At 28.4% G+C, this 27,691-nt stretch overlaps 1 protein-coding gene across 1 annotated transcript in view; it reads left to right on the top strand.

Moving 5' to 3' along the window:
• The window catches only part of LOC142324536 (neural cell adhesion molecule 2-like), a 1,211,812-nt gene that overhangs the window by 1,152,672 nt on the left and 31,449 nt on the right, over nt 1-27,691 (top strand). Inside the window, exons 12-13 of the mRNA XM_075365375.1 lie at nt 4,738-4,932; nt 15,913-16,013. Coding sequence (XP_075221490.1) covers nt 4,738-4,932; nt 15,913-16,013 — 296 coding nt within the window. The remainder of the gene's footprint in view (nt 1-4,737; nt 4,933-15,912; nt 16,014-27,691) is intronic.

The following is a 27,691-nucleotide window of genomic DNA, read 5'->3' on the forward strand; positions in this document are numbered from 1 at the left end:
ACTGAAAGTAAATGGCATGCGAAGATATAAATTTAAATTTATAGGGAACTAACGAGGTCAAGCTAGGTGTTAGAAAATGTAACAAGTTCTAAAAGTAAATGAAAATAGATCGCTTTTAATCTCGATTCAACAAAGAAGGGTAAAATTGATCAAGCATATATTACGGTATATAAATTTTTATAAAATATATGTGAAGGAAAATATATTAGAAAAGAAACCAAAAGGATTTCCCAGAGCTGCATTCTTCAGGAAAATGGACAAGAACATGAACTTCGCTTATCTGAACACTGTTTGAAGATGGCCACGACGAAAAGAGAGACGTATCTATCTATAGCCTATAGAAAATGATAATGAAGAAAGTGTTAAAAATTATTTCTTGTTAGTTCTTTATAAATTTCTTTGTATTTCGACTTCTGAAATTGGCAACCAAACTAAAAGCAAATATCTATCAACAGCTTAGAAGTCTTTAATTTGGTACAAATTTCCAAAATAAAGATTTAGCAGAGAATTGAAAAATTATTATTTTTCCCTTTTTTTTTGTTATACGCGATCTGTAAATAAAGTAATGATACTGGTTCAGAAAAACAATTTACTTACAATCTAATTATATATGGACTTTATTACCTTTGAAATACTTCCCTTGGAAGCCACGCAACGCTTCAAACAGTTTTTCCACTCTGCATAGCATTATTGAAACTCAGAAATCGGAATATCCTTCAGATGGTCGGTTACTTTTTTTTAATGTTTTCTACTATTCCAAAATGGTGTCCTTTAAGAGGTGTTTTTTTAAAGTCGGGAACAGTAAAAAGTCGCAGGGACTCTAAGTCAGGTGAATAAGATAGTTGAGAAACTACAGCAATGTTTTTCTTTGCCAAAAACTCAAAAATAGAGAGTGCAGTGTGACAAGGTGCATTGTCATGATCCAGCATCCAGTTGTTTTTGATGGCTGGTCTCACGCGGGCTACTCTTTTCCGCAGTCTTTCAAGCATTTCTCGGTAAACATATTGATTTACAATCTATCCTGTAGACAAAAACTTCAAAAGTCTCTGATTCGCTCAACATTATCGTTACTTTTTGACGTTAACATTTTTCCAGAGCGTGGATGGTCCGCAACTGATTCCCGGCCATCTGAAAATGCTTTAAACAACTTAAAAACTTGGGCTCGTGACAGAACGTCATCTCCATACGCCCTTTTCAGTTTTTATAAGGTTTCACTAGCATTCTCACCGAGTTTAACACAAAATCTGACATGATAATTTTTATGACATTCGTACGAAAACTTAAGCCGACTAAATACTAGATATTATAGAAATTAAAACTATAATGAGAATGATTATTATAAATAAAAATAAAGACATAATAAAATTATGTTCTTGGATATAATACTTTAAAATTAACGTAAAATAATTAAGTTTTTTTTAATAAATAATTTGGTAAAAGATACTGGAAATGTGTAACTATAATTATTAAAGTAATTTTAAAATATTAGTACTAATTTACATTCTTTTGTTCACTAATTTTAATTTTTAAATTTCAAAGATTGTACGACTAACTGTTAGCCTGTATTTATATATTTCATCTCAAAGCGATGGTTAATTTCATTCATTTTATTTTGCACTTATATCCTTTATAAGATATGTTATTGAAATTTGAATGAAATTTTTATTGAAATATTCAACGATGTATTTACTTGAATGAAATAAAATTTGTATTATTGAAATTGAAGCCTTTTACGCTTCTTTCAGTTCTTCTCAACACTTTTAATGCCTTTTATGACCTCCATTTACTGTTACAATCCAATTTTATTTCTGATATATTCCCGTTTCATTTTCCTAATATTCACTTTGAATTCTTTCACATCCATTATTGACTTTTCCATCCCCTTTTTCGTGGACTCGTTATTTGACCACTGTGTTAAACTTTCTGTGCTTGAAGGTTTTTTTATACTTTCCGCTTTAGGTCATTTACATTTAAACTTTTGTTGAAGTTCTTGAATTTCTGACGATTCATTGTAATATATTTTATATTTTACGGCTATTTTTATACTTTTAGTGTCATCAATATATCCTGAATTGAGGTTTTATTCAAAGCAAATATCTCGAATTTATGTGTCCGTATGAACTTTAAATAAAAAAAAAAAAAAAATAGTATATTATATTATTGGTTAACTTATGGTACACTTTATACTGTAAACTATACAATGAAAAAATTAAAACGTTTTAATTTTCAAATATCATAATTTCATTCAATGATAGATTGACTAATTTATATTATCCAAATGTAAGAAAAAATAACCATTATTAATTTTTTTATTTATTATTAAATTAGATAATATTGTATCAAAAAAGAAGGCTTAAGTTGTTTACCTCATTTAATAGTTACATGTTTTTTGCAATCCTCCAAATAGAAAACGAACAGTTCCAAAAGCACAGTGGTTTTCATTATCCCCATTTCGCCAATAAAGGTGCGGCTGCTCTGCCAGTTATTAACAGTTGCTAGTATGACACCATAGAAACAATGACGGTCGATTCAATTCCAATGTCACTTATACAAGAAGGAAAGGATAAGGAAAAAGAAAAAAAAAAGAGGAAAGGAACGATAAACTTACAGGAGCGCATCTGATACACTAGCTCACGGTTACCAAATCACACCCAGGAAAAACTGAGTCAACCGGTTCTCCAGCATTCCTCATGGATTTATCAGGGCACTGAAATAAGCTTAGAAAACTTAAAATGAAGAGGAAGGGGTCAAGGATAATGAAAACGAATTAAGGCAGAGTACTCTCACGTTATCTGAAATTGAAAAAAACTTAGAAAACCTAAAATGAAGAGGAAGGCGTCAAGGAAAATGAAAACGAATTAAGGCAGAGTACTCTCACGTTATCTGCTTTTGGTTACCATGAACGATCAAAATTTTTACGTTGACCATTTAAATAGGTTAGGCTACAGTTAGAGTACGTATTTAGAAACAAAAACAATTCCTTTTTTTGGAATTTCAGAAAAAATGAAAGTATTCACTTAAGCTATAAACCGTTAAGCCGTATCCAAAATAGGGATACATATAACATTTACTGGTAGCAGTTTACGATACTTCTTTTACTCAGTTTTGTCCATTTCTATTAAAAATGAAAAAATATTAGCTCTACATCTTTTTGTTAAAGTCACTTTGTTCAGCAAAAAGTTCACTAACTGCATTTTAGGTTATAAAATATTCCAGCTATTTTTACATGGATTTGAATACTAGATCGTGGATACCGGTGTTCTTTGGTGGTTGGGTTTCGATTAACCACACATCTCAGGAATCGTCGAACTGAGAATGTACAAGACTACACATCATTTACACTCATACACATCATCCTCATTCATCCTCTGAAGAATTATCTAAACGGTAGTTACCGGAGGCTAAACAGGAAAAAGAAAGAAAGGTTATAAAATAGTGAGCTAAAATCACTATGTACCTGTAAAAGGTTATATTGTTCCAGAAAATTCAAGTAATGTATATACTAATGAGTTTAACGTCCATAATGAATTTTTCCTGGAAAATATAACTTGTTTAGAGCTACATAGTGGATTTAACTCGCTATTTTATTTTTATAACCTTCTTATTTTTCCTGTTAAGCTTCCGGTAATTACCTTTCAGATAATACTTCAGAGGATATATGAGGGTGATATGTATGAGTGTAAATGAAGTATCGTCTTATACGATCTCAGTTCGACCATTCCTGAGATGTTTAGTTAACTGAAACCCAACCACCAAAGAACACCGCTATTCACAATCTAGTATTCAAATCCGTGTAAAAATAACTGACTTTACTGGGACTTGAACGCTTGAACTCTCGACTTCCAAATCAGCTGATTTGGGAAGACGTGTTCACTATTAGAACAGCCCGGTGAGTTATTTTTAAAACCTAAAATGCAGTTAATGAACTTTTCACTGAATATATATATATATATATATATATATATATATATAAATCAATAATATATATATATAGATCAATAATTTTTTATATGTTTTCTTTGTAATACGTCTTTCATACATTAATTATATAATATCGGTATCCAGAATAGTATCTGTTATTAGGTATACTCGTTTAACGGTTAGCGTCACCTCATTTCTCATTTTACTGTACATAATGGAGTAAATGTCTAGCACTTCCCTCAGTAGTTTCGTACTTTTTCTATCCATTACTGCCGGAATCATCACGGAGATAAACAAATAGAATTATTTAACGTAATAGATGATCCAAGACTAGAAAAGAGTAACACTATTTTTTATTTTTTTTAGGTTTTTTTTTTGTTACACTTAATATTTTATGAGGCAACACTTTAATGTTTTAATTTCAGTATAAATCTCACCCATATTTTATTCTTATTTATTTTTTTATATACAAACGATTTACATAATTTTATAACATTCTTGTATAATGATTTGTATTTAAAATGCTGAAGTGTTAAATAATATACTTATTTAAATATTTTCCCTACAAATAGATCGTAAATTTATAGTTTTTTTTTTATCTATTTACTGTTTATTTATATAGGTTATGTAAAATTTAACTTACCTTATTTCTAAATTTAACCTTTTATTTAAGTTAAAAAAATATAAAATGTATTTAGTGTAATTATATATATTGTTATATATATATATATATATATATATATATATATTATGTAGAATAATGTTCAGTTTTGCTATATTTTTTGGCTGTAATCAATTTTTTTTCTATTTTTTCAGCTGCGGTAAAATTAAAGCTTACACCATTTGTTGGTGCACTTTTAGGAATGATCGGTGCATTAGTTCTTATTGTATTTGCAGTGGCCTTGGCTCTTTATTTCAGAAATAGAGAGAATACGCCACCTCCTAATAAGAGACCTGCACCTAGCCTTGATTCTTTAGAAAAAAATCCTGATATAATTCCACATTGTAACGGTAAGTTTATTTTATTTTATCAAGTTGTAAATATATTTAAATATTTTACTTTAATTTTATTTTCAAAGAATTTAAAGTAAAAAAAAAATTTAGATTATATGATTTGTTTATATGTAAAATAGTTTACTTATCAGATTTTTTAAGGTGTACGGCAGGTCATCATCATGACTGTTTCTTAGGCTCAACTCATTTTTCTTCTGTTTTCTTCTAGAGTCATCAGGTAATTCTCCAATCGATTATTCCGTAAAATTATTTTACAGTAGTATGTAATTCTTCGTGAGGTAATAAAAGTCGACCGCATTTAAAACTGTTCTGTTGAAGTAATGTATAATAAATAGCCTTTCATTTTCTTCTTTTTATGACAATTTCCCAAAAATTACTAATATATAAAAAAATATAACGTTAAACTTTTAGATGAGAATTCATTATTATTGTACAACATTAATAATATTTTTTATTATTTTTTAAAAAATAATATAATATATTAATATAATAATTTTAAAATAATTAAAAATTATTAATTTTTAATTAGTTTTATTATTTTAATAATCCTGCATGGTGACCCCAGACCCTCCCCACCTGCTGGATCTCCGACCAGCAACTGGAGAATCTCTCCTCATCGATTGGGATGTCGTCCTCAAGTCCGCCTGGATCTGACATATCAATTATTTATAATCCAAATATATATCAGTAATATATACACGTGATAAAAAAATAATTTAAATAAAATTATTCTTATAAAAATTCGACTTAATAGACCATATAAGCCAAAGGTAAACAGAGATCTAAACTGTCTTTCAATAAATCAGTACTCCATAACTAAGCAAACAGTACTTGGTTACAGTAGGTAAACACCAGTAAACAAGAAAATGAACGGAAAAAAAACAGCAGAAAAAAGAAAACAAGTAAATAAGAACACAAAACCCTAGTAAAAACTTCAAAATATGGAGCGCGAGAAAAACACGTGCGAATGTATTCACAGCTGATTTGCCTTCCTCAATGGAAATTACTTTTTTATTTTTTTTTTTTAACCTTCGGGCGTACCGTTAGGTACTGCTTCAGAGGAAGATATGAATGATTTGTAGCGTGTGTGAAAATGCCATGCTTGACCGAGATACGAACCCGGGACCTCCGAGTAATGGAAATTACTTGAGCATTTATATAAACCTTTAATTAGATGCAGAAAACTAGGGAGGGAACTTTTAAAATCAGTTAACTGTTCGATAAAAATAGGGGTTTGTGAAATAAAATCTTGTTTTTTTATTTTAAAATTTAGTGGAAGACTAGTGTCTACTAGTCTTCCACTAAATTTTATCAAATAGGTTTCTCAAATAGGTTGGAAATTTATTAAAAATTGTAACAAATGTCTAATATGATCGTGTCTCATACAGTCCTTACGGAAACAGAATTGTTTCCGTAAACCTCATTCTGTTTGTTTTGATGGAGATTGGCGTTGTTATTTTTTAGGAATATTGACAGTGTACTTATAGACTCGTTTTATAATATTTTCAATAGGAATAACAGGAAAAAAAGCTTATACAGAACGTAAGCAAGTTAAAAATTTTAAAAACCTTGTTTTGTTCAAAAAGCAATAACTATGAAGTTTATGAAAACTATTTACACAGTTTCATAAACTGTGTAAAAGTTTATGAATGCGTAATAAAATAACCCAGGAAATTTCCGCTACAATTCTTAATTCTGGGAGTAAAACCAAAAATAAAAAATTATAATAATAAACGTATGTTTAGTTTATATTTATTTATGAAATGAATATAATATAATGAATAATATAAATTATAATATAAATGAATATATAATATAATTGATATATGTTTACCATATACTACATTTTATTTATCATTGTGTTTTATCAAAATGTAATTATACATAAAATGCAGAATAAACCAAAATACAGAAAACGAGCAGTTGAAAATGTTTTTTTTTTTTTAATTTTTCATACACTACAACAAAATTCTGAGGATATCTACCAGGTTGGTTTCAGAAAAATATGTATTAATTGCGTTTTTATGTAAACAGTTTAATAAATTGATTCCTTATAGCAAACTACTTCGTAAATTAAATGTAATATTTAAAATTAACACGTTTTAACAAATCTGTTAAAACGTAAAACACGGTTATAAAAAAAAAAAAAAAAAGAATAGGATGTCCGGCCGGTGTAGATCATTACACTACTCGTTAATATAGGAGTGCGTTGCCCCTAAATTTCGGTGCATTGCCATTAGGTATGTCAAGGTTATGCCAATATACGAGTCACTCGCTCGAATATTACGCATCACCAAGTGAACGTTTTGAAAAAGCATTATTTTTTACTAACTTTATTATTTTTTATTATATAAATCATTTTAAAAAAGTACTAGTGACCCCTTTTCTGCCCCACAGCGTTATTATTACAAAGTAATGTTATATTTTTTTTTAAATCGGCTAAAAACCAAGTAGACCTGTGCTGCTTCATAACCACATTATTTAAAAGGGTTGGTATATATATAAAAATTCGGTTAAACACCGCATTTACCAGTCCATCCGTCATTTAACTTTCTTCCAGTCCGTCCAGACTTGTTACTTAACGCGGATAATTTTGATTCAACTCCATTTTGGCGTGAGTGACTACAAACAGATATATCTTCTGAGATTTATGTAACTCCACGGTTGGGTGCAGTTTTTAAAATTCGCATTTGGCTTTCAAATGAGCTATGACACTCCCAATAACTGAGAATCCCAAAACGGAGTTATACATCTAGATCGGTTCAGCCGTTGAGTTGCTAGGGATGGAATAAACATACATACATACCCCGAAAATACATTACACTCCTTTTTGGGTAGTCGTGTAAAAATTTTGAAATTAAAAATATTTTTCCACGTCCTACTTAAACTTTTTTTTGTAATCTATGGTGAATACTATCGCAGGAATATCTGAATTTTCGGAACGGTTATTTTCGGCAGACAATTTTAATTTTTTTTAACGATTAGTTTTTAATTGAGATAAACGTTTGTAATATCAGTCTTTAAAATAAAATGAATAATTCTGGACTTATTACAACTTTTATTATTAAATGAAACTGTAGTTTTGGTACCGTGATGCAATAGTTACGTTTATTTTACCATTTAAATTATGAAGGTTTTAATAATTAAAATTAAATCATTTTCCTAAGGCGATCATTGTGTTCAATTTTCACTCATTCGTTAATTACATTTGCAATACTGTTTTTTTAATGTGTTTATTTTTCAAGTAAATCTCTTGTTCTAAAATTGATATATTAACTAAACTAGGAAATATTTGCTTACGCTTTCTAACTTCGTCAGCATAATTAGATTTTTATTTAATTATACATATGCTTGTAACTGAGATTTAAAAATAAATTGTCTGTCATTTCTACGTAGAAGTTTATCATTGCTGTTCTTCAAATTTATTTCATAGCTTTATTATAAATAATAGAATTAAATTTATTCTTATTAATTACATTTTTGTTAATATAAACTATGTTATTGCTGTATTTACATTACACTTGTTAATGAAGTTTTGTGTATATAAAAACTTTTTTTATGTTATATATATATAGTACATATATTATATACTCGTGTATATACTATATATATATATATATATATATATAATATAAAATGTATAAAATATAATATAAAAATTATTATTTTTTGTTTTGTTTTACTGAAGTGGTTTTGTTTATTTAATGTATGAATTTTTAATTAGAGTCTTTATGTTGTAACTAACTCTGATTAATGTATGAATGTATTTTAATAAGATACACTCTACTATTAATCATCCTAGATTGTTATATTTTAGCGATATATTTACTGTATACACACACAATGTTTCGCTAGAATTTCAGCTCTAAAGGTCAAATAATCTACAATGAATTCTACGGACACAAATTATTGAGCAGAATTTGGTTTGATGTACAGTCTTACATAAAACATTGAAACAAAGTTTCCAGAACTGTGTGTATATTATCCAGTAGTTTTCCGAGAAATTTGATGTAAAACTCATAAAAAAGAAGGGAAATGCATAACTTTTTGGCGTAAATCTATATTTTTTTTTAATTGCCAAATAATTAAATAGAATTTCAATGCACTGTTTTTAGAGAATTTTATTCTAAGAAATTGAAGCAATAAAAAAAATATTGGCTTAAATTTGTATAAAAGTTTTCAAAATCCATTTTACTTAAAACTACAAACAATAAAAATAACTTGGTACAATTACTATTAGCTTAATTGACATGAATTCAGTATAAAGTTATTAAAAGAATGTGTTAAAAATTCATTTATGGCAGGTTTTGAAGTGCAACTCACTGGATTGGTATAGTGGTGAACTCGTCATAGGAAATCAACTGATTTCGAAGTCCAGAGTTAAGGTTCAAATCCTAGTAAAGGCAGTTACTTTTATACGGATTTGATTACTAGAATCTGATTACCACACATCTCGGGAATTTTTGACCTTTTTTTTCTGTTTAGTGTCCGGAACCACCTTAAGGTATTGCTTCAGATAATGAATCAGGATGGTATGTATGATTGTAAATGATGTTTAGTCTTGTACAGTCTCAGGTCGACCATTATTGACATGTGTGGCTAATTGAAACCCAACCACAAAAGAACACCGGTATTCACGATGTAGAATTCAAATCCGTTTAAAGGAGATACTGGAATGGTCAGGTCGATTATTCCAAAATGGTTGACCTAAAAAGTCGATCATTTAGAAATGTTCGACCTGAGGCGGTACAAGACAACACTTCATTTACATTCATACATACCATCCTCGTACATCCTTATGTACCACCATAAGTAATAACTTATGGTGGTTTCAGAGGTTAAATAGAAAAAAGAGAGGAAGATTTAGAAATGCAATATATCAACATATTATGTAAATTAACGCCTCTAACAGGTAAATAATATACTAAAAAATAAAATAATAGTATTTCAGAAAGAATTTCTCAGTCATTTCTGGTGCAAGACTTCCAGAATTAATGGGTTTATAATAATTTTTTTTTCCAAAAATTACTAGAGATACTATTCAATTTTGTATTCTCACGCACGTGCTTCTGTGGTGAATTAATTCAAGAAAAATAATGAGATTGACTAAATAATAGTCAATCTCATTAGTTTCAGGTCTTCGCGTGAAAAAAAAATACGCTGCTACTCCACAACGGAGATTAGCTGAATGGTGGAACTGTTATAAAAGAATAATACCTCAAACACGTACACACAAACAGTAATCTATATCAACAAACTTGATATACAGAAATTTTGTGTTCTGAATTTATTAAAAACACGTGTTTCTATTAGACTCAAAAAAAAAAATCGTAAAATTTATTATATGTATTTAGTTGCAGTATGCTAGATTCACAGCATTTATATTGGAGCTTAATCCCTCCAGAAGGTGAAATTGATAGTTGAACATTTCTGATACTTATTTCTTTAAAAATATTACAAATTATTGCTTTGTTGTATCAGAAATATATGGGAAAAATTATGGAAAATCAAATAAAAATATTTTGAACTCTACTGTAAGACTAAAACATATATAAAAATTACTTCGTAAATAAAAATATTACCTTATAGCTTGAATAAACTATTCCTCTCTGTTTTCTTTTTTTAGAAAAAAATCAAGACTGTGGTAATAAATTCCTTCGGTAATAAATTCTAAAAATTAGTATTAGAAAAAAGAAAATTGTAGTGATTTTTTAATGTTTTTTAAACCTTTATTTTTTGTAAGCTAAAATAACATTCTACACATACAGTTTTTACAAAATTTAAACCCTAATGAGAAAAAGCAATCCGTTTTTAATTTTCCACTCCTTCCACCCCATGTGGTTTTTTTTATTAATTCTCCAAATTTTCAAGTTGTCATACCAAACATCATGAATATATAGATTTCAAACTTCCTGAAATATAAAATCAAGTATAATCATATATGAAAAGGTCATACTTAAGACTATTTTGTTACATCTATAAATCGTTGAGTTTAAAAACTTAGGTTTATATATTTAACTTATTTCATGATCAATTTTTTTTATATATTGGGAAATTATTGAGAAAAGTATGCATTTTTTCATGTATATAAATTATACTTTTATTGTCCAGACGTTTTTCTATTATTTAAAAAGTCAGTGTTTTTTTTGTAGGATACATTGCCATATTGCCTATAGTAGAAAATTCAGGTTGTTACACATGTTAGTATCATAAAATACTCAATATGAGAATGAATAAAATAGAGTGCGTGAAACGATTTAACGAATATACGTCGCACGCAATAAAAGTATGAAATATTAGAGTACGGTAAATTGTGGTTAGAGGAGGAACATTTGATAAAAGGAATGGAATGGTAAGGATAAGAAAGGATAGGGTCAAAAGGGTTCACAAATAGCAGTGGCAGGTGGCTCGATTTGACTTGAAGCCATATCATAGCTGTTGTTATAAGACAAAAGACCGATAGGAAACTGTCTTAGAGCGACAAAAATCTATAAGTGATTGATGTAGAAAAGTTGATTGATGGGCTTAGCTAGTTTTTATATTAAAGGACGCGATTTATTTTTCTTTTTTTTTCTTTTTTTTTTTTTTTTTTAACGACTAAACGATTATAAAATATTCATACAGACGATTTATACAAGAAAAAAGTCTTTAAAAATATTTTGATGAATCAGCATATTCATGTTTCTCAACTTTCTAACTTTTTAATAATAAAAAGAAGGGAGAAAAGTATAATGCCAAGCATAATAGTGGGTCTCCAACGTTAGGTAACTTGAAGAAAGAGTTTACTTTGTAATCCTTATACAACAGCCATTGTTTGTAAACAAACACACACAAGTAAACAGTATTATAACAAAACAACTTTTATAAACTTCAGTATGTTTCGAAAAATATCTACCTGATATTCTATAAACATTGGTTATTTGTACTAAAAATTATTACCCTCGTATTTTATAATTAGAGTAGCTTTCATAGAAAAAAAAGAAATCTTGAAATTTGAATCAGTTGATGGGAGGAAGATTCGTTTAGATTAATTTACGTTTTTGAATAGCTTATAACTTAAAGTATTTTTTTTTTTTACAATTATTACCTAAATATAATAAAGTAACGTAATAATAAAGGAGATTCCTACCAGATAGATACAGAGTAAAATGGAAATAAGTAATAATGCGCAAATAAGGACAAATTTGTTACCGTATAAATAATGCAAAAAAAAATAAAAATAAGTATTTTTAATTAAAGAAAAAATTAAATATCTTCCAATTTTCATATAAAAATGTTTATAGTAAATCTCACTTTTATTATTATTGATTATACTTGGAATTCACCAAACAAATGTTATTTTTATTAAATGACAAAACAAAGAGAAAGTATAATATTGTATTGTGCCAATAAGAAACTCTTTTGCAGAAATGTATTACCTTATGTTTTTATATTTTATTTTTAATACGGTACGATATGTTTTGAAGACAGTGAGTCATTATAGCCAACTTGAAAATATGTGCGCATGCTCAGACTAGCGGTCTTAACGATTCTCCTTGCCTGTGCACTTATTTAGTGACAGTTGTCTCGCATTATAAATTATACCGAACAGTATAAACTAAAAATAATTAAAATTTTTCTTTGTTTTATTTTTGATAATTAAAATTATGTATATTATTGCATAACATACTGTGCGTTTAATAATCTTATGTGCTTAAACAACGTACTTACTATGAAGTTATTATACTTGAAATATAAATCTATTGTTTTAGTTTAAAACTGCTGTTAATTCAGTTAATATCTGTTTTAAGCTTTTTGTGTTATTTTTAAATAGTTTCATAGTTCATAAAAAAACTTATTTAGTGATTTATTGATTATTTATTACAGTTTTTTTTTTTACCTCGAAAAAAATTTTGGTATTACTTTCGGTTGCACGGTGGGAATGGGAGGAGAAATTGAAGGGGTTTTAAAGTATGAGGAGAATTAAAATATGATTCACTTAAAATGTAATTTCCTTATAGATTATAGGCCTATGCGTAAATTTTGTAGCACGAAAATCGTCAAAACTACTAGATTAATTTCACTGAAATCTAGGTTTGTTGTAGTAGTGTATGTGAAGTTGTTCATGTGAAAATTTGATGAAGATTGGTTGAGCCGTTCCTGAATTACTCTCAATCTAAGATCGACAACAGACTTCATAAACTCAATTTGAGGTATTTTTTCGATCACAAGGTGGTATTTTGGATGAAAATGAATTTTCGGTACATTTTCATTTCTCCTTCCCAAAGGTTTGCACGTTTTTCACTAGGAAATAACTCAAAATAGCATGAAATATTGATATTGATTTACCCAATAACCCGATAACACATTATTATGTTGTTTTATACCAGTCATTTTAAAATTCTCCATATTAACATATTTTTAAAATATAAGCATTATTGCTTTGGATTTTAGATATAAATTATAAATACAATCTTTTTTTTTTAACCTCCGGGACCACCGTTAGGTATTGTTTCAGAGGATGAGATGAATGAGTTGTAGCGTGTGTGAAAATGCCATGCCTGACCGGGATTCGAACCCGGGACCTCCGCATGAAAGGCCAAAAGGCTACCACTCGCGCCACGGAGGCCGGCTTTGCGTTGTGAGACCATTAAAATTCGATACTATACTATAAATACAATCTAACCAAACTTAATTTACGCTCGCTAACCTCGACTAATAACATTAACAGTAATGTTTGGATTATTTAAATAATAAATAGTTGCAATAATTAATAAATTTATTATTTAAATACTCCAAACATTACTGTTAATTAGTCAAGGTTAGCGAGCAAAGCGAGCGTAGGTTAAGTTTGGTTTAGTTATATTTATAAAATAAATAAATATAAATGGTTATATCGGGTTATTTCTCCAACCTGGTTATTGTTAATATCAACATTTCCTGTTATTATGAGTTATTTACAGATGAAAAACTTGCAGACTTATGAAAGAAAAGAAACGAAAAGTACCCTCTTTACGTTTTGACTTATGAGGATTACGAAAATACCATTCATGTACGTAATTTTGTGGCTCGAAAACCTCCAAAACTACCGAATCAATTTCATTGAAATTTAGGTACTTTGTGCATGTGAGTATTTGAGAAAAATTGATCTAGTCGTTTTTCACTTACGCTTAATTTAAGGTCGATAATTGACAACAAACCTGAAATCTTGACTTTGTGTATCATTTGCACTTATGCAGTGTGCCACCCTAGCACCACCCCGTTAGGGTGGCACAGGCACCCTAACGGGCCTTAGCATCTACCGGCTGTAAATCCGGCACGACAGGTCGGCCGCCGGTTGGATATGCTTTTTGTGCCCTTTCTCTAACCTCCAAAATTGGATTGGTTAAAAACCCTAACTTATTTTAAAAACGCCTTTTGCAAAAAAAAAAAACTACTTTGATAAAACTAAGAAAAGTAATGCAAGGAGATTATGTAAAGAGAAAACTACAATTGGCTAAGACTACGCAATGTGCAAATAGATGTATTATTTTTTACAACAAATTATCAAATTAATTTTCTAGAATTTTCGCATAAAATTATTTTCAGTAGTATTATATCTTACCATATTTAATTAAAAGATAAGAATTATTTTTGGCAATATAGGATTTGAATGTTTCCTTTTACGATAATTAACGGTATATTTTTTAATCTTGTGCGCAAAGTATTACAATAGACATTTTTTGCGTTCAAAAATTACCAATCGGGAAAGCAATTTTTTGGATAAAATGAATGTTACACTCAACCTTTCCATCCTTGAGTCAAGAATTCGCTCTTTTAAGCTGCAGATATAAAATATCTAAATATTCTACATGATTGCCTTAAAAAACGAATTGAACTTTGATTCCGGTATAAATATATTACATCGTCGTTTTTATGTTGTTTATTAATTCACATTTTAATATATTTGAAATACATGTCTTCAATCAGTCTTTTAGCGTAACAAAAAAAATATTTAATATTTGACTTAATGTATAGAGTGACACAAAAGGACGGGAATTTTGAATTCCGTCTGTGCACCTTCCAAAATATCGTTAGTTTGTAAACTTTTTTAGGGTGAAAGCACGATGTTGACCGTTCCACTGCACCATGATGACCGAGTGGCAAGGTTATCTCTGCATAAAGCAGTGCTGCCACCTTTACATGACTGCCATTACGCATTTCAAAAGTTCCCATTCTTTTGTTTCACCTTGTACATCTTTACATGTTTATTTCATTATAATCATAGTAGTTTCAAGTTATTTGTATGGGTTAATGAGTTATGCAAGGAGTAGTTGTAATATGTCATTACAAACGTTTTTAATGTATTTATAGCTGAAATATATATATATACTTTTTTCATTTCATCGTTGTATTAAAATAGATATAAAAAAATCTGGCATCTAGATTGCAAAACTTTCCCGGCTGTATTCAGCTCAACTATGGGTTAAATGGAAACTACCTCACCCCTCACCAAATATTCATAAAAGTTTAATAGCGTAAATACGCTTACTATACACAAGCCACCGTCACATATCATGTTCATGAATTTACCAGTTCCAGACATATTCAAAAAAATACTTTACGCTGACACTGTAAATGTTCACATATCGCGATTGCACGTTGATATTTTTAGAATTTTTGGTCTCAAGTGGTTTTAAATCGAACAGAAGAGCAAAAAAATCTGATGTCTAAATATTTTACATATTTCAATATTTCCGATAATTTATTATAGTGTAGGAAATAAAAATAATATTCATTCATTTTACTATTTTTAATTTGTCTTTCTTATTTCTAAATTCTTTTTAGTATATATTTTTATTAAAATTCATATACGAAAATAATTTACCAAGTTCGTTCTGTAATTTGAGTATGGAACAGAGAATTTGCATTTTTCTTATTACTTTCATTTTTTTATTCTTTTATTGTTTTTTTAATAAACACAACATTGCTTTGTTAACATTAATATTTTTTTTTTAGAATATCAAGCAGCAGATGACAAGGATATTGATAAATTGTTATCCTGTCCAAGTCCTAAGCCACCATCTCCTAAAGGATTCCTATCTCCGGAAAAAACTTTGGTAAGTATATTTATTTATTTATTCTTACATTAATAAAATTTTTGATGCTCCATTTTATCAACTATTTAAATTTATACATTTCGTTTTAAATTTGCAAGAATAATTCATTGTACTTATCACAGCCGTTCAATAACATATTTAGAACGAGAATTGTAATCAACGCTACGTTATAGATTGATATCACAACGTGATAATATTTTATTTGTCTACTGTTAAGAATTGTAAATGCTTGGTAAGCCAATCGTTAGAGCAGTGTAAAGAGAAAATCCGTATATAAATAAACTTTAATTCATCTTCTATATAATATTTTTTCGATTTATTAGTGTTTGAAAATTGTTTATCCAAAACAAATTAGGCATTTGTTTCAAATTTTTTTGTATTTCTGAAAATTTAATTTAAAAAATGTTTAAAGTATAAAATGTTTTTCATAACTCCGATACAAAATTTTAATAGCTCAAACTGCGGTATCTTCTTTCTTTAACCAAACTATAGTTTTATTATTTTTTCCTATATATATTTATCTGCATTTCATTGCAGTTAATTCTAAATATTTTTAAACAGATTATGAAAAATGTAAATTTTTACAATTTTTTTTCTTTAAAGGTAACTGCTTCCTACAGAAATTTTATTGATATTTTTGTTAGATTATATTGATATTTGAAGAATTGAAACGTCCTGACTTTTTCCACGTAATAAGAAAGCGCTTGTGTGTTTTATTGCACTGAAATTGAATGTCACAAATGTCTTTTACTTATTGAAAATCTATAGCAGTGGCGGAAAAAGATTTATATGAAATATTTGGTCTAAATTTTATACTTCGTTTGTTTGGAATTAAATGTGTATATTACTGAATGAATTGGTTGAAAAGAAATTTAATATCTTAACAACTGTTAAGAAAAAATATTTTGTGTAATACAAACACATACACGCGCACGCGCACCCTCCTATATATGGCAAACACACTTACATATTTCATGTTATAAAAAAAAAATCATCTTAATTTATCCAGTTGTACTAAATCGCAAAGAGAAATTTAAAATTACCCTTTTTCTTTAAATTCTTTGCAAATAATTTTTGCGTATTTTCCAGTCTTATTCGTGAGCAGGTCTACTAATTTTTTTATTTAGAAACGTTTTTGTGGTGCGCTGGAGTATTTTTTTCTAGATAAGTGGATAATATTTTAAAGTAAAGATTAAGTACATTATGATTTTTATTTTTTTTTTCTATTTTTTTTTTTTTGTGTTGGGCTTAGATAATTTATTTTATTTGCTTATCGTACCATTGCTTACTTTTAGATTGATATAATGGTATATATACTGAGGTCATCTCAAATTCAAAGTGTTTTAAAAATTGTATGCAAACAAGCCCTATATATAATTAATAGATTTGAATTTGTACTTTATATGAATTTACATGTATAAACTATTGTAATATATATTATTAAACTATTCCAGAAGAATTTATCTCTCGCCTGATACTAGCTTTTTTTCTTTGGTTTCTCTGCGATCTTATTCGTTGTGTGCTTTGGTACTGTTAAAAAATTACTACGTTTTCATACGAGCAGAGTTTCCGAATATATACTAATCTTTTAAATAAAATTGAAAATAAAATAAAACGTTTTTTATGAAATTTACTTACACAAAATATTACAAACCTACTTCCAAAAATTATTAAAGAAATAAATAAAAAAGAAATATTAACGTTTTTTCAGTTTTTAGTTGAATTTCTTAATTTTTAAAATATATATCAAAGTAAAAGTAGTTAAATTGTTGGTAATATTTTGTGTTTAGAGAGTGGTTTGAATTAAATCCGATAGGTAGTGTTGTTGTTTTTCCAATTGGATTTATTAACATTCTGAGTTTTAAAAAGTGAAAGGTTAAATTTTGTGAAGTTCGTTATGTTAAATTTTTTATGTTCTATCAAACTTTCTTGCGTTCTTTTAATCTAAATATATATACCAAAATCTAGGAATAGCGAAGCATTGCCGTTTCTGCTAGTTATCCTGTATTAAACAGCAATGTTTTTTTTTTTTTTTGTCTTCAGTCATTTGACTGGTTTGATGCAGCTCTCCAAGATTCTCTATCTAGTGCTAGTCGTTTCATTTCAGTATACCCTCTACATCCTACATCCCCAACAATTTGTTTTACATACTCCAAACGTGGCCTGCCTACACAATTTTTTCCTTCTACCTGTCCTTCCAATATTAAAGCGACTATTCCAGGATGCCTTAGTATGGGGCCTATAAGTCTGTCTCTTCTTTTAACTATATTTTTCCAAATGCTTCTTTCTTCATCTATTTGCCGCAATACCTCTTCATCTGTCACTTTATCCACCCATCTGATTTTTAACATTCTCCTATAGCACCACATTTCAAAAGCTTCTAACCTTTTCTTCTCAGATACTCCGATTGTCCAAGTTTCACTTCCATATAAAGCGACACTCCAAACATACACTTTCAAAAATCTTTTCCTGACATTTAAATTAATTTTTGATGTAAACAACTTATATTTCTTACTGAAGGCTCGTTTAGCTTGTGCTATTCGGCATTTTATATCGCTCCTGCTTCGTCCATCTTTAGTAATTTTACTTCCCAAATAGCAAAATTCTTCTACCTCCATATTCTTTTCTCCTCCTATTTTCACATTCAGTGGTCCATCTTTGTTATTTCTACTACATTTCATTACTTTTGTTTTGTTCTTGTTTATTTTCATGCGATAGTTCTTGCGTAGGACTTCATCTATGCCGTTCATTGTTTCTTCTAAATCCTTTTTACTCTCGGCTAGAATTACTATATCATCAGCAAATCGTAGCATCTTTATCTTTTCACCTTGTACTGTTACTCCGAATCTAAATTGTTCTTTAACATCATTAACTGCTAGTTCCATGTAAAGATTAAAAAGTAACGGAGATAGGGAACATCCTTGTCGGACTCCCTTTCTTATTAGGGCTTCTTTCTTATGTTTTTCAATTGTTATTGTTGCCGTTTGGTTCCTGTACATGTTAGCAATTGTTCTATCTCTGTATTTGAACCCTAATTTTTTTAAAATACTGAACATTTTATTCCAGTCTACGTTATCGAAAGCCTTTTCTAGGTCTACAAACGCCAAGTATGTTGGTTTGTTTTTCTTTAATCTTCCTTCTACTATTAATCTGAGGCCTAAAATTGCTTCCCTTGTCCCTATACTTTTCCTGAAACCAAATTGGTCTTCTCCTAACACTTCTTCCACTCTCCTCTTTTGATGCATGACTAGTTAAACTAATTGTTCTGTATTCTTCACATTTATCTGCCCCTGCTTTCTTTGGTATCATAACTATAACACTTTTTTTGAAGTCTGATGGAAATTCCCCATTTTCATAAATATTACACACCAGTTTGTATAATCTATCAATCGCTTCCTCACCTGCACTGCGCAGTAATTCTACAGGTATTCCGTCTATTCCAGGAGCCTTTTTGCCATTTAAATCTTTTAATGCTCTCTTAAATTCAGATCTCAGTATTGTTTCTCCCATTTCATCCTCCTCAACTTCCTCTTCTTCCTCTATAACACCATTTTCTAATTCATTTCCTCCGTATAACTTTTCAATATATTCCACCCATCTATCGACTTTACCTTTCGTATTATATATTGGTGTACCATCTTTGTTTAACACGTTATTAGATTTTAATTTATGTACCCCAAAATTTTCCTTAACTTTCCTGTATGCTCCGTCTATTTTACCAATCTTCATTTCTCTTTCCACTTCTGAACACTTTTCTTTAATCCACTTTTCTTTCGCCAGTTTGCACTTCCTGTTTATAGCATTTCTTAATTGCCGATAGTTCCTTTTACTTTCTTCATCACTAGCATTCTTATATTTTCTACGTTCATCCATCAGCTGCAATGTACATCAACAATTCCTTCTTTTTTTTTTTTTTAATTTTTTGTCACTGTTGAAACTCAAATATCCTTTCTTAAGTTGAATATATTATAACCTATGTAAACTTTAATTCAGTAGGCAGTTTAAAACACAGTAACTTCCTTAAAGTTTTCGTATAGAATCATCTTGATATCTTTTCTTTAGTCATTATTTATTTTATTACCAACGCTTACATAAGTTAAAGACATTCAGACGCCGTAGTTTTAAAAGAATCCGTTTTTTTTTTTTTGGTTGACATTTTGTATGTTTTCTGCATATAACCAAACAATAATCATATGTATGAAAAATAACGAAAATTATGTTAAAATACCAGATTTCGAAACAATTATAAACTGTCAGTTTATACTTATATAACATTTAGAAACACGTTTTATTACTCTAGTTTTCTTCTTAATTTTGAATAAAGAAATATTTTATAATTTTAACAAGAATCTTAATCTATTTTAATCAGGGCGAATGATGTAGGTCTAAAAAAATGGAATGAAACATTGTAGATTTTTCTCATATTCCTTTTTTTCTCTCTGTAAATTTTATTATTAATATCTTAGTTATGAATGGAATTTATTTAATTTTTAGGAGTAGTGATAATTTATTTATAAAATAATTCTACAGTGAAATTGTTGACTGGGTTGTATGGTACCGCTTTGAAGATAACGTTTATACGTTTATTTGAATTATTTGAACCTTTCGGCCTATTTTATTTGAAAAACACTTGCTTTGTTCTCTTTCTACTTGTAATTACAAATTTTAATGCCTTATACATCTCCTTTATTCCGTATCTTTATATTATCTCTTTCAGATCTCCGCGATTCTCAGCAGCTATTGATTTAAACATACGATTCCATTTGTTGTATTCTGTTATATTCTCTTTGTCGTTACAACATATGTTTGGTAGTATTACGTTCGTATCCTCTCATATTACGTTTTTACATGTATTTATAAAGGATTCTACAACTTTCATGAGTGTATATGTATCTAAGTAATTATAAACAAGAGTGAGTCTATACGGATGTAGTTATAATTTTTGCTAGCTTTACCTACAGTACCTGCTTAATGCGTATTTCTTGTTTGCGCTTACATCTCTTGCTAAATTTCAATTTAGGTCGCGATAATACAAAGACGTAAAGCATCATTAATTAGAGCTTCTGAAGTTAGACATATCAAGGGTTAATATTACCGCAAACTTTATCATACGTGTTTGTGCGTAAGTATGGTGTGTATTCACTATACAGATACATGTCCGTAAGTACATAGGTTATCCATGTAAGTTAAAATTCACGAGCACAATTTCCTTTATACTTATCCTTTGATATATAATTTTTTCCTAAGTTGAAAAGAAAAATATTATTGTATTTACAGGAACGTTAAAAGAATTATGGTTAGTTTAAGCGGTATGAAATTTAAAAAAAAAAAATTGTTTCTAGCCTTTTTTTTTTTACTTGAATATTTACATTTCATCCTAAATTTATAATTTTTTAATATCTTATTTATAAATAATTATGTATTCAAGGATAGTTAAAAAAATGACTTCAAATCTTGTCATTTAATTCAGAATTAAATGAATATATAGATTTTAATTTCTTTAACTATATATTATCAGGTAACTCGAATTGTTTGATTTATGATATAATGGTTGGCATTCCAACCATTGAGGGATACGAATTTGTAGTAACTGAATGCATGTTTGGTGATATTTTAGGTAGTTATACCGTCGTACCCTTTCTAGACAAAATATTATAATTTTTAAATTAGGTTAGAGTTGTTAATCTAAATGAGAACAGTGCAGATTAAAATCTGAAAAAAATTAATTCATTTCTACATAAAATTAGAAGTCCAGGTTGTTAACAAACCAAATATTGATGATTTATAGGCATAAATCATAAATATTTGTGAGAATATCCGTTAACAGCATCATTTACAATTAGCTCTATTCAAAATTCTTTGTAAAGTTAACATAATAAAAGGGTAAATATATTTTTAGTGACAAATTCAGTCTAACAAAAATAATTTAGTATAAATTTACAGATTTATAAAGTAAATAAATTTTTGATTACGGAATATAGTTAATCAACAGTTGTGATTAAATATTTATCTTTTTGATTTCGCGTTCCACAATATTGTTCCGCTTTCATGTCATGAAAACAAAATGAAATCATTATTTTTGACTGTTGATATATAATGATATATAAAAATGTAAATAATTTTTATTAAAAATGTCTTATTTTGAACTTTGGGCTGAAATTTTTGTTGTGGTACTAACATGTAAGAAATAGAAAACATATTGTTGTTAATTAATATCGGCAGATTTTGATATACTTAGGTGCCACTATTTCTACAAAAATTTTAATTTATTTAAAACATGTTTAAAATGAATAATTTTTTATAGAAATATTTACAGGATTTAAAAAAATAAATGAAAGATATTGTTCAGTTTGATAATGGTGCAGGTAGCACTATAAAAATTATTTTAACAAATTATTCATGCTTTTTATAATTTTTAACAAAATGTTATGACAATTATTATTGTTACATTTTTATGATTCATTATGAACAAGTCATTTAACGAGTTTTTTTATTTAAATTAAACCGCCATTTAAGAGGTTGTAGTAAAAAAGGATGTAAGAGAAAGCTACTTCCTTAACGAATGATCATGAAAGGAGATAAAAAAATAGCCTTGCGCAAAGACTGCTTTAATCTTCCTCTAAGCATTAAGTCCTCATTCCTCCCTACAACTCTTCGGTAGAATTATTGCTGAAGTTTCCTGCAAATTAACGATGTGTGATGCAGAAAAATTATTTTTTTTCTCCAGAAATGAATTAGTCACTTAAAATAGACTGATATTATCTCAAAGAAAGCCCAGAGTTATATAAAAAGGTTCACACCAAGAATTTTGTATCTTATAGAAGTAAATAAATAAATTTTACGTAGCTTATCTCTTGAAAGCCAGTGGAAGGGTAGGTCAAATGTTTTGTTAACCCATAACTCCCAGTTTGATGTTCTAGGAAAGGAGTTTTTTTTTATTTGAATCAATCATTACATTTGCTCGTAGTTCAGCAATCACGCGTATTTCCACGTATGATTTCATTCAGCTCATTTTTCCCACTGAAAATACGTAAAGCTTTTCTAAAATCGTAATAAAAAAAATAAAAATAAGTTGATGGCATTGTATTAGGAATACTCGGCCAAAACTAAATGTTGAATTGTAATATAATATTTGAATTATATTTGAGCCAATTGAAATTTTCTTAAATATATTTTACAAAAACCAAAATAAATAAAACACTATTAATTTTTGTCTACAAACTTTATCGTACTGAAGAATCTAATTAAAATTAGATTATTGGATTTTTTTTTAATAAATGTGGATAGATTCAGATTTTTAGTCATAAATAATAAATTATATTTCATAAAGCAAAAAAATTAAATTTTTCTTAAATATCAAATGAAGAAGGGATTATAATATAATCTAACTTACATTATTTCGGAATGGCATGAAGGAGTTTGCTCTTTTAAAAGTAATCACTGTTTCAGAATGAACTTTAATCTTTTTAGTAAATTTCTTTAGAAAAATATAATCTACAACTTATTAAAAATTATATTAAGTAATCAGATGAATTGAAGGGAGAAAGTATTGGATAAAAATTATTATTTTCAAAATTAAATCGGTGGAATTATTGAAAATCTCTTATGTCTTTTAGATTTAATATTTTCCTTGCCTTTCAGTTAAGGAAAATGCTGATATTTTTGTTACCTCCACCTGCTACCTTATGAAAATCCATCTTCTTTCATCTCTCGAAAATTTCCCTTTTTAAATTACCTCCTCATCCATAGTTATTTGTATATTTTTGTAACTTATAAACTCGTTTTGTTTTACGAAACACATATAAAAATTTATAGGCTCTCTGACAGTCGACAAGTATGACTTTTTGTTGTGATAATCATTCTAGTATCTTTTCGTCCGTATAGATGATCTACTTTGGCCCGAACTGTTTTACTACTCATAGAGGTCTAAAAAAGAAGTCTCCAAAAGAGACTAAAAACAAAAGTATTAATTTACGTGGATCTTATACTCTACTGTGTCATTGATTTTTTACACAAATTTATAATTGAAATTTCTTACTATAAATAGTATAAAAACACGCTTTCATTCCTACGCAGCTGAGTTATGTAAATTTTCAAAAAGGATTTTCTATCGTTTTTCTGAAATACGTTTTGACGTCAATTTTAAAAATTTATTTTCAAATTGGAAATAACTTTTTCGCTGTATGAAGTTCTTGATCTTAAGAATTACAAATATTACATTTTCAACAAGTAAACAGACACCAACTTAAACTCTCTTGGTAATTTTAAGCATGCAGCTTTTCGGGAAGTTAAATATGTATAGTCTATATATAGTTATTAATAAACAAGGCATTGTTTAGACCTAAATTCTATCGGCCTATTGGCTTCCACAAATAATACTTAGACCTTACTGCTATCAAACTATTATTATTCCACGTTAAGCAGTTTGAGTGGTTTGGACCCCAGATGTATTTTGAAAGTAAACATTCACCCACCTGCTTCCAATAACGTTCAAGTTAAGTATCTAGATATAGTACCTTACAAGCCTCTCATATTTTATTAGTTGCAATAGGTTTAATGGCTTAAATATGTAAACTAGAATTCATCATATGTAAAGTATTAAACAGTATGTTTTACTCTCTTTCTTACGCGCGCGAGTGAGGAGAAAGACCATCAAAACGTCTTCGTTTATTTTTATGTTACTTGTAATACTTACAAAAGAACTATAACAATTAAATCTAAAAGTGTTGTACTACAGATTTTTATGATACTCCTCTTGATGAACCATTTGAAAATAATAATTTCATTTATAAAATATTTACATTAGTATTTAAGCTTACTTTCGACTAAATTCATTGTTTTTCTAAGGCTCTTTAAAGAGAAAATTTATTCCTGATAGGAGAAAGTATGCAAGTTTAGTTATATTGGTAATTAAACACACTAAAACAAAGTATTCTAATTTTAGGAATTTCTTTGAAAAAGAAATTGCCTTCCTGCCAAAAAAATAAATTAATTAATTAATTAAAAAATAATATAATACGAATTATTTTTTGTATTTTGAAAATTACTATAGAAAATATTTACTTGCTTATAGCCTCATACTAGACATTACCTTTCGGAGGTTCGACATGAGGGATAGAAAGGTTTTTTTTATTTGGGATCTACACTCTGTACCCATTAATCTGCCCTTGAAATAGAAGGTTAGCGAGCGTAGGTTAAGTTTGGTTAAATTATATTAATAATTTTTTTTATTTATTCTCTTATTTCAATACAGCGTTTCGGTAGCGCCATCTATGTACTAATTAACTGCAGCGGTAGATCGCCTACAAAATAAACACCCTTATTTATATCCGATGAATCGTTACGTGATAAGGATTAGATTGTTTTTTTGTTCACTTAAGGGACATTTCTTTTTAAAAAAAAATTTGTTTGTCTTTTTTAAAATGTTATCTTTTTCTAAACATTTCATTATAATTTTCTTTCATCTGATAAAGGTTTAATAATAACTTTTTACTTTGAACTCTTTATCATATACGTAGCCATATTTAAATCTTCATAATAATTTCAGAAAAAAATTAAAGAAGACAGCTTAACATACAAATTTTTCGATAATTTTATATATAATATTTTTGAAAATTTATTTTAAGATCTCTTATTTTTTCATTTGTTTTATATAACTTAATAGATTTATTATATATTTTAAGACCAAAATAAAAGTTTACATTACTTGATTAGGATTTTGGTATATATGTTACGGTAAATTATATTAATTCGTTGATTATGCATAATAGCCGGTGAATTTGATCAATCGCCCGTAACATATATAATTTCTATATTTAACGGGTGGATAAAGTGACAAATGGTGTTGCGGCAAATAGATGAAGAAAGAAGCATTTGGAAAAATATGGTTAAAAAAAGAGACAGACTTATAGGCCACATATTAAGGCATCCTAGAATAGTCGCTTTAATATTGGAGGGACAGGTAGAAGGAAAACATTGTGCTGGCAGGAAACGTTTAGAATTTGTAAAACAAACTGTTACATCTAGGACAAACAACTGTAGGATCTAGGGGATACACTGGAATGAAACGACTACCACTAGATAGGGAATCTTGAAGAGCTGCATCAAACCAGTCAAATGACTGAAGACAAAAAAAAAATAAATATATTTAACGCTAATCAGCCAGGTTTTGTCTAGTTATGATAATGTTTCTTTCTTTCTTTGGTCAAAATCCGTTTTATTCGTCATGCCCACAACTCTTAACTAGTTAGTTCTTAAATGGCCCTACTGAAACGGTATACTAATAAGAAAACAAATAAAATTATAAATGTAATCTAACCAAACTTAACTTACGCTCGCTAGTCAAGGTTAGCGAGCGAAGCGAGCGTAAGTTAAGTTTGGTTAGATTTCTTTTATAATATTATTTATTTTCTTATTTCAATATAGTGTTTCAGTGGCGCCATCTAAGAACTAACTACAGAAGCGTTGTGGGCATATTACTGATTTTGACCCTTTATTTTTCTGTTTAGCCTCCGGAACTACCGTAAGGTATTACTTAAGAGGACGATATGTATGAATGTAAATGAAGTGAAACGGGTTTCAATTAACCTCAACCAAACCCAATCACCAAAGAACACACCGGTGTTCTTTGGTGGTTGGGTTTATACTAGATAGTGGTTACCGATCCACGATCTAGTATTCAAATCCATTTTTTATAATTTAATCAAACATAACTTATGCTCGCTTCGCTCGCTAACCTAAACTAATTAGCACTAATGTTTGATTATTTAAAAAATATATTCAGTAATAACTGCTTTTAGCCGAGTTATTTTAATATGTGAAATATGTTAATATGGAGAATATAAAAAATGACCGGTATATTTAATAAATTGCTATATATTTATTAAATTCTCCAAAATTGGGAGAGATTGATCAAATTTACCGGTAATTTTACATAATCAAAGGATTAATCAAGTTTACGGTAACATATACACAATTTTAAATTAGTTTTCTATGTTGAAAAGTTAATTATCGTATATTTACTTTTGATTATGGATACACGTATCATAATTAAGGTTTTATAGAAAAATTAAATACGTTTACAATTTCGTTCCGAACATTTTCCATTTAAATAATACTGCACATAGGGGAGCAAAGAAAGAATTTGTTGAGCTGCACAATTCAAAGCGCTGAGATGAAACTGAATAGAACGAACGGTCATCAGTTCGATAGCGTTATCATTCCTGACGCTAAACGTTTAAATGTAAACAAAGTCTACATTATGTATATTTGTGAAATATTTACTGTGGAAGCAACTTTAATATTTTTGAATTTACATTTCTTTTTTTATAAAAAAAAAAATTATCAAAGTTTTTTTATATAAATTATTTTTAACACTGCTTTTGTATATTATCTGTTAAAAGCAGAATATTGTTCAGATTTATAATTAAAAAAAACCGTTAACGTAACGTGTACGATCGGTGAATAATGAAATCGAAATCAGTGATTGTATTTTATCGGAATTTAAATGAAATAAATATTATATGCTGACAAAGAAAGTAATAATAAAAGTTATAATATTTTAATGATCTTACCAAATTTACTTCTCTTTTGTTAACCGTGTTCTCCAATACAATCTTTTGTTTTTTGTATTTACTGAGCTTACACCGCTTATTTAGTTTACTAAATACCAGTTTATT

Source organism: Lycorma delicatula, chromosome 5, assembly GCF_047948215.1.
Source record: "Lycorma delicatula isolate Av1 chromosome 5, ASM4794821v1, whole genome shotgun sequence".
NCBI classification, from domain to species: Eukaryota; Metazoa; Arthropoda; class Insecta; order Hemiptera; family Fulgoridae; genus Lycorma; species Lycorma delicatula.